The 8,752-nt window shown below is 37.5% G+C and overlaps 2 protein-coding genes across 2 annotated transcripts; both read left to right on the top strand.

Moving 5' to 3' along the window:
* The first annotated feature begins 1,216 nt into the window (after positions 1-1,216).
* On the top strand, positions 1,217-3,985 carry LOC114730286 (uncharacterized membrane protein YjcL-like). Its single transcript, XM_028917334.1, has 6 exons — positions 1,217-1,413; positions 1,610-1,836; positions 2,160-2,270; positions 2,788-2,955; positions 3,147-3,388; positions 3,647-3,985. Exons 1-6 carry the CDS (start codon positions 1,217-1,219, stop codon positions 3,983-3,985), a joined length of 1,284 nt encoding a protein of 427 aa, XP_028773167.1.
* Positions 3,986-5,286: 1,301 nt separating this feature from the next.
* LOC114730275 (uncharacterized membrane protein YjcL) lies at positions 5,287-8,357 on the top strand. Its single transcript, XM_028917322.1, has 6 exons — positions 5,287-5,647; positions 6,132-6,358; positions 6,613-6,723; positions 7,220-7,375; positions 7,607-7,848; positions 7,940-8,357. The coding sequence occupies exons 1-6, from the start codon at positions 5,346-5,348 to the stop codon at positions 8,261-8,263; spliced, it is 1,362 nt and encodes a 453-aa protein (XP_028773155.1). The 5' UTR covers positions 5,287-5,345; the 3' UTR covers positions 8,264-8,357.
* Positions 8,358-8,752: the final 395 nt, after the last annotated feature.

An 8,752-nucleotide genomic window follows, 5' to 3' on the forward strand; every position in this document is an offset into this window, starting at 1 on the left:
ACTAATTTTTTTAATCTATTTAAATTAAATGATTAATTTTTATATTAACAACTAGTTGCACTAGCACATTTTAGAAGCCAGCTATGGATATTTCTGTGATGCCATATTTTAGTTCTCTAACTTCTCATATCATTATCTGTTAATGGGAAAGCTTCATGCCAGGATTCCATCCGTGCTGGCAGATTGGCTTGCTCCACACCATGGGCAGAGCAGCAGCAAAAACGAGAAAATTCTGTGCTATGCCTTTAAATTGAAGGTGTGGTGGTGAGTGGGGATGGGTCCGTTGGTGGGGTAGCCCCATTGAAAATACTAGTAACGAGATAAGACGGATCGCAGCGCGCAGCATGATCCTCTGCTGGGGCTCAGGCCTGAAAGAAGATCAGGAACATCCTCTCCCAACTACCATTTAGCTCTCCGTAATTCCCCCGCCCACACGTAGACATAGATTAATTTAAATTTATACATTAAACCTTTAATATTCACGTAAACATTAGAACAGGGAGAATCTACATCTGACCAAGTATAAGGCGTCTGATAGAGTAGACTGATTCTGTGAAAGAAGCATGCTTACCATTTCATGCATACAACCAAATCTAAGAGCACTAATGGAATGAAATTAATTGATCGCTAGTGAATAGGACTAATTTGGACACAATTGGTGACGTGATCTTTCTTTTCTTTCTCTTTTTAAAGAATTCTCGGCACACAATCCCCATAAAAGAAACATATATATGGAGGCAGAGTTTGTCGCCACTACCTGCACGATTCATAAGCGATAATTAACATTCATCATTGAAGAATGGGACTTCTGCTTTCTCTCAGAGCAACTCTCCTTTTAAAAATGCTATTTCTCTCGTCCTGCTTTCTCCTCACATGGATTATCCATGCGTGCAGCTGCAGCTTGTCTCACCGGACTCTTCTCTTTTCTCAATAACATCAGAATCGAATATTTCCTTGACCCCATTTCCATTTTTAATAGTTCTACTGCTCTGCTTAATACGTTCTTATTATAACAAAACTTCCCGCTACATGCTTCTCCATACATAACAATAGCTAAGCTTTCTGTTTTTGTCTAATGGCTTCGAAGCTTCTTCTTCGCACTCCATTGTCTCCTCCGTCAACGTGCCGCGTAATTCATCGTTCGTCTACTCATCAAAATCTTGTCAGTTTCTCTCCCAAAATTTCCACCTCTCATGACCCATTGTCATCAGAGTCGATGAGGAGTAGTCAAAACCGAACCCCATTTCTGTCCCCTGTTCCTACCACGACCAATACTGATCCTTATAGAAAGTCACGTTCAGCTCCATTTTTGACGGCAAGGGTCACATCCAAATTAAGCTTCCCTCTTGTTTCTCCCAGTGACCACTGGGGTATGTGGACCTTTCTGTTTGCCTCCGGTGCTTTTGGTATATGGTACGTAATGAATGCTAACCTCTGCAAAAGTTGACTCTTCGACATATTCATCTTTTTGCTGCCTATTTCAGTTCTATTTCTATGACATTATTAAAAATTATTACATCAGAATTTAGTTTCTTAAGGTTATTTTGCACTTAAGGTATTATTGAAACTAATCATGGTAAGGACTGCAATATATTATTTGGAGGTGAAGGTCAGAAAACACGAAGATTGGGAGTGCCATTAGTGGGTGTGTGACCAGCATTTTGGTGGGGCTTGCAGCTAGCAGTTTTGGAATCGTTGGCAGCGATGCTCCGGCATACTCAACTGTAATGGAGTTCCTACTTCCCTTGATTGTTCCTCTCATGTTGTTCAGAGCCGATCTGTACCGTGTCATCAAATCAACTGGAACCCTTCTCTTGGCTTTCATGATTGGTTCAGGTATACTCTATTTGCCTCCATAAATTTGTAATTTCCTTACCATGGATGCCAAGGCGCTTTGTTCTGTTCAGTGAGCTATTTATATGTCACTTGACATTCTGAATTGTGATGTACTGAGAGGACTGTGAATGTAGAATCTCCATGCAGATTTCAGCGCATTGTTTCTTTGGCTAACCCTGTTATAAATCTTCAAAAATCTTTTTAATTTTGTAAAAAGGAAGTTGATATCTGTTCTTGTTATCTTTCCTGATATTCTGAGGGTGAATCACATTGTTCCACTTCCATCTCATGCTGACATTTCTAACTTGTCCCTCATATGACAGTTGCAACTATAGTTGGAACAGGAGTGGCATATTTTCTGGTGCCAATGAGGTCGCTGGGTGAAGATAGTTGGAAAATAGCAGCAGCTTTAATGGGCAGACACATTGGTGGAGGTAATTTATGTCAACCGTTGATGTTCTCCTGGATTAGTCTCAAGGTTTCACTATTTACTGAGCACATTAAAATAGCGATTAAAACTAGGACCGGTTTCTTATGGCATCTTTTCACCATGTCCTTTAAAAAAGAGCTAGTACATATATGGACAATTTTTTTTTTTGGTAACATGCACGTGGACAGATTTCCACATTACACTTGCAGCATCAAGTCATTGACTCTTTCAACAGCTTCTTACAAATGGGTATGGAGAAACATACACACACGCACACATATGGGATACTCTTTCTCGTTTCTGCTGAAAATTTCCTTTTTTCTTTGGCTCATTAAGATAGGAAAAATCTTGAGAGCATGTTATCTCTCGGAATTATATCATTGCTGCCTATCTGCTTCGATTTTCTGTTTCATAATTAACATATTTTCTGATTTTGGTGTCATATAGCTGTTAATTATGTTGCTGTTGCCAAAGCCCTTCTGTTTCATATTAACATATTTTCTGATTTTGATGTCATATAGCTGTTAATTATGTTGCTGTTGCCAAAGCCCTTGGCCTCTCTCCCTCCGTTCTAGCATCTGGGCTAGCTGCAGATAATGTTCTAAATGCTGTGTTTTTTGCCACTCTGTTTGCTTTAGCCTCTAGACTGCCTCCAGAAGATCAAAAATCAGAAGGTATGCCAAATTCTAGTCTACTCGAGACACATTTTTTTAACATGACTCACTTCTGGCTAGCATACTTTCACATTTATGTGTTCACAGTTTGGCTTATTCTGCAAGTATTTAACATGGTAATCTAGCTATGACAATTCTTTCGTTTTAAAATGCCTTGTTTGAATCAAGTAATTGAGTGGTAATTTACATCAAGGAACTTTTTGCAGGTGCTAAATTGGATGAAGGGTCAGAGAATAGCAAAAAATTTCCAGTGTTACAGATGGCAACATCTATTACTGTGTCATTTGCTATCTGCAAGATTTCCACTCTACTCACAAACTATTTGGGAATTCAAGGAGCTCAACTCCCAATTATTACATTAATCTCTGTCATGCTGGCAACAACATTTCCAAACCCATTTGCTTATCTTGCACCATCTGGTCAGGGAATGGCTCTAATTCTCATGCAGGTCAGTTATTCTTTGTGAAATGCTTTTCTCTGTGTTTTCCTTTTTTGCTACACTTCTTTTCTCTTGTGCTATCATATGGAAACCTTGAACCTTGACCATATTCCATGCTAACCTCTTAGGCCACCGGTTTGGCTCAGCCTTTGATTTTCCAAACCAATTCAAGCCCTTTAGATTTCAGTTTCATCAACTTCAAAATTCAATCCTTAAAAACGAGATTTGAATTTGATGTTGACGATGTTAAGTCTTTCATGGGAACAGGTATTCTTGACGGTGGTGGGTGCAAGCGGGAGCTTATGGAATGTGATCAACACAGCACCAAGCATTTTTGTGTTTGATTTGATTCACTTGGCTGTTCATCTGGGTGTGATACTTGGTGTGGGAAAGCTTCTGAGGTTTGATGACAAATTGCTGCTCCTTGCATCAAATGCTAATGTTGGAGGCCCTAACACAGCTTGTGGGATGGCCACAGCCAAAGGCTGGGCTTCCCTCATCGTCCCAGGAATCCTTGCTGGTGTTTTTGGAATCTCCATTGCAACTTTCTTAGGAATTGGATTTGCTGTCACTGTACTGCAGAACATTTACAAGCTTCGGATTTAAATTTTTTCATCCTGATTTAGGATATTGATCATAAGTAAAAATAACATTTCAGGGAGAATAATCTTGATTGTTTTTGATTCGCCTGTCCCAACTATTCTCTGTAGGAAAAAGATCTACTGACACATCCAACACAATACCCACTCTCCCTAACTACATGGGAATAGATTCCGCAACCTTCTCAATAAGAGGAATTGAGACTCTTTGATAAGAATAATCACAATTAAGAACCGTTTTCAATTAAACATTCGTATTTTCAATTTAACTTAGATTGTTTTCAAAATTAGGTCTAGATTTATAATAATAGTTATTAAACTGATCATCAACTGTTTTATTTCACATTTGACATTTATTTTTAAGATATCATGAAAAGGAGAACAAAATTCATCATTTAAGTATCATGTGAGGCCAATTGAACGATCTACTGCAACCAAAAACTTTTCACCAAAAAAAAAAAAGCAACCAAAAACTAAATAAAAACGATATAACAATAAAATTGATCGAACTTCTCTTTTAATTGAACGAATTTGCTGGATTGATTTGATTTTTCTCCAAACCAAACCAAAGGTATATTTATCCATTTCTTCTTAAACCAAATCAAAGAGTGATTTCAATGCATATAATTAACAAAAAATATTTTGAGAAAGACAATATTCATTTATTACAACTAATTAATTTAACTAACTTTCTCAATTTTTATAAATTAATTATCTAATTCTTATATTAAGAATTAGATATAGTATTAATGTCCATACTACTTACTTGTTATTAGAATTTTTTTATTATTATACTCCTCCGGTCCTTATTATAAGATCCAATTTGACTTTTTATTTGGTCCTAATTATAAGACCCAATTCATTTTCTCTCTTATATTTATGCATTTTTTCCAAGATAATCCTTCTAATAATGATAGTTTTAGCCAATATATTTAATTAGCAAGGATATTTTAGGAATAACAACACTTATTTATTATAAATAACCAATTTAACTTACTTCCTTAATCTCCTCAAATAAGTCAATTGGGTCTTATAATTAGGACCGGAGGAGTATTTTTTTTGGGGTGAAATTTCACATCGATTTTGCGTACGGTTTTTTTTTTTGGTTGAAAAAACATGAGACTTGAGTGTGACAGAAAAACAGTGGTCATGTGCAAACCATGGGCCTCTTTGCCAGTTTGCCCCATGGATGCTATCGATGGGTTTTTTTTTTTTAAAAAAAAGCAGTTAACATTGTAGCTGTATCTTTTTTTACGAAGATCTTATCGGTATTTTTTTGGGGCCAAAAACCTTATCGATAGCTGGAAGCAGGGAGAATCACTGCGGTACCAGATAACAGTGATTTCTATCTGAAATTTCCGTTGCCAATGACGGCCTTGGCCACGCCGTCGCCCATCGGTGTCACCGTCCTCTGTCGCTCATCGTCAAACGCGTCGCGGCACCGTCAGTCTTACTGTTCCCGCTACGGCAGCCTCAACCCATTCCCGCCACGTGAGGTTGAAACCTTGTCTGAAAGAACCACAAGACCATTTCCGAAGAGGCTGACTTTGACGCCAACTTCAGCTCGACTTTTCACAGTTAGGTCGCAGCTGAAATATCCCATCGTATCTCCTGATGATCATTGGGGCACATGGTCCGCTCTCTTCACCATTGGTGCTTTTAGTCTCTGGTAATAACATGGTGCTCTGTTTGTATCATTTACAGCTAGGCACCTTTAACATGGTGCTTTTCATCTCTGCCTTCTTATTCTTTTTTGGTTGCTCTGGAAACGTGGGAAAATTTAAATGTGAATTTTACTTTTGAAATAGAAGGTTGACTTAGCTGTTCTGACGATAGTCAATTTGTTGTGTAATTTGCGAAAACATTACAGTGGTACATTAGAGTTAAGCACGTGTTATGTTATGATATAACAGATGCTAGTTGTATGACAGCCGTCAGCTTAGTTATACAAATTCTAAACCTCTGTTAATCTGGGAATCAATTCTATTTGTTATTGCTATTCGAAGTGAAGCTGTCATTGCTGACAAATTCTCTGAATTTATCCACTTTCAAATTAGACTTCTTTTTCCTCTTAATTACTTAATAGTAGAATGTAAATGAACATATCTGGGTGATTTAGTTGTAAAATGAATATATTTTACGTGAAATGCAAGGTCGGAGAAGACGCGGGTTGGAAGCATGGTAAGTGCTGCCCTGGTGAGCACCTTTGTTGGCCTTGCAGCAAGTAATCTAGGAATACTTCCTTATGATGCGCCGGCTTACGCAATTGTCTTGGAGTTTCTGCTTCCCTTAGTTATTCCCTTGCTATTGTTTAGAGCAAACTTGCGCCACATGGTGCACTCCACAGGAACCCTACTGTTAACTTTCTTACTTGGTTCAGGTGATTTAAGTTACTTGGGCTTGGGAGAGTCCTGTATGCCCAAACATGAAAAGGTTGCACTTAAACTTACGCACTAATCAAATGATTAAACGTAGCATTATAATTGCACTGCTACAGTAATATTATTCAGGCTAACACCTAACAGAGGCAAATACAAGACTACAATGAGACCTAGACATTGAAACATTGTTTAATTATAACAGTATGATGGGAATTTAATTTTTTTAATTTTATTTTAATCATGTGAATGGCAGTTGCCACTATTGTTGGAACTCTAGTAGCGTTCTTAATAGTGCCAATGCGGTCTCTCGGTCCTGACAACTGGAAAGTAGCAGCAGCTCTCATGGGCAGCTATATTGGTGGATGTAAGTTCCTCAAAAAGTTGAGACGAAGTTAATTTTAGTCTGTCTGTGCCCGAAGTACGGGTACAAATAATCTGTTACATTAATTGCAGGTTTTATGTTAACTCCATCTTTCTCTGGTGTTAATGTTGTATTATAATTGGTGCGGTACTTTATCTTATGTATTCTGTATCTTTTTAGGACGTTCATATTTATCATATATACGTAATATTTCATAAGGGATGCCCGATGAATGATCGATCATGAATGTATAACAGAGTTGGCGTGCAGCAACGAGAATGAAGAATTTAGCATGACTTCACGGATGCTTATGTTGAATTATGTTTGCATCATGAATTTAGTACATAAAACTCTGTAGATGCTGAGTTTAGAACTTTAGTCTTAGCCATTTTTCCCTAAAACAATTTTTTTTTTAATTCATTCCTTTTTACAACGACGATAAAATAACTGAATGAGTTTCCTTTGTCCCTTTCCTGGCTGCTCGGGTTGATTGCTGTAGCTGTTAATTATGTTGCCATTTCAGAGGCGCTCGGTCTGTCTGCTTCAGTTTTAGCAGCAGGAGTAGCTGCAGACAATGTTATTTGTGTTACACATATCATGGTATTGTTTGCATTGGCTTCTAACATACCTCCTGAAGCTTCAGCCTCAACTACTGGTATGATTTTCTGGTTCTTACATGCTGTTAGGCTGCAAGATAAGCGTCTATTTATCTTTTCCAATAGTTGCTTAATATCTTATGAAGTGTAGCACACTACAAAAGACCGGAGGGAGTATCTTGAATCTAGATCCAGCTATTCTTCTCTTATGTTGGCTAAAATTAAAACTGTTAATTTAATATAATGGTCAAATGGAAAAGTTGGCTTGACGACAGAGCTAATATTGGCAGATGATGCGATGTACATAGAGTCCAGCGATGGGAGCAAGATACCCGTGTTGCAGTTTGCCACTGCACTTGCCACATCGTTTTTAGTATGCAAAGCTGCCAAAAACCTAACAAAAATATCTGGAATTCAAGGAGCAACTCTTCCAGGAGTCACAGCAATCATAGTCATTTTAGCCACTGTCCTCCCAAGGCAAATGGGTTCCCTTGGACCTGCTGGTCATACTATTGCACTGCTCTTGATTCAGGTAGCAAAATCCTTGAAACCTTATGAAGACCTTATTTTCTTTAATTTGGTGATGTGACCTTACTTAATCAACATGAGAAAATGTTGCTCAGGTATTTTTTGCAGTGACTGGGGCTAGTGGGAATGTGTGGACTGTCATCAAGACAGCCCCAAGTATCTTCATGTTTGCTCTAATCCAAGTGACCATCCATCTTGTTATAGTTCTTGGGTTCGGAAAGTTGTTTGGGTTTGATTTGAAACTGTTGTTATTAGCATCCAATGCCAATATAGGAGGTCCTACGACTGCCTGCGGAATGGCCAAAGCAAAAGGTTGGGAATCTCTGGTTGTTCCTGGCGTTCTTGCAGGCATTCTTGGCATTTCCATTGCCACTTTCCTTGGCATTGGATTTGGAGTTATGGTTCTCAAACACCTTTAATTTAAGGCTCAATAGCAAGTACATTTGAAGTCATGATTCTTTTTTCTTTTCTTTTCTTTCCTTTTTTTTTTTTCAGTGAAGATTTTTTCATATAGCTGATGGTGTCTAGTTTCATTTTGTCCTTCCATGCATTGCATGGAGATATTCAAAATATACTAAAAATAACACTTACAACCAAATGTTGTTATATTAATATGATGTCGCTCAATGATCAAAATTGAATAATAAAAAATCCAAATACCATAGTGATGTAGAAATATAGATCGAAGGAAAATCTAGGCTATAAGGAGTTTAATAAATTGCTGAAGAAAGATTAAAAGAATAAAAAATTGTACGAAATGTGGTAGAAGTATACTATTTATGGTTTACGAATAATACTATTTTATATAAATTTTAGATTTTATTCTGATGTTGATATTGATTATTGATAATATTCACAAGACACGAGCAGTAACTAGAAAACACACTGCACGCGACGATCTTTCTTGT

The sequence above is a fragment of the Neltuma alba genome, unplaced genomic scaffold (genome assembly GCF_004799145.2).
Source record: "Neltuma alba isolate B1F8T4 unplaced genomic scaffold, ASM479914v2 tig00012727_pilon, whole genome shotgun sequence".
NCBI lineage: Eukaryota > Viridiplantae > Streptophyta > Magnoliopsida > Fabales > Fabaceae > Neltuma > Neltuma alba.

Excerpts from the sequence above, each read along its gene's own strand:
- LOC114730286 (XM_028917334.1), top strand. The coding sequence starts at position 1,217 with ATGAGGAGTAGTCAAAACCGAACCCCATTTCTGTCCCCTGTTCCTACC. Across the intron at positions 2,271-2,787 it reads GGGCAGACACATTGGTGGAG|CTGTTAATTATGTTGCTGTT; the intron begins GTAATTTATGTC and ends GATGTCATATAG. Across the intron at positions 2,956-3,146 it reads AGAAGGTATGCCAAATTCTA|GTGCTAAATTGGATGAAGGG; the intron begins GTCTACTCGAGA and ends AACTTTTTGCAG.
- LOC114730275 (XM_028917322.1), top strand. The coding sequence starts at position 5,346 with ATGACGGCCTTGGCCACGCCGTCGCCCATCGGTGTCACCGTCCTCTGT. Across the intron at positions 6,359-6,612 it reads AACTTTCTTACTTGGTTCAG|TTGCCACTATTGTTGGAACT; the intron begins GTGATTTAAGTT and ends TGTGAATGGCAG. Across the intron at positions 7,849-7,939 it reads TTGCACTGCTCTTGATTCAG|GTATTTTTTGCAGTGACTGG; the intron begins GTAGCAAAATCC and ends AATGTTGCTCAG.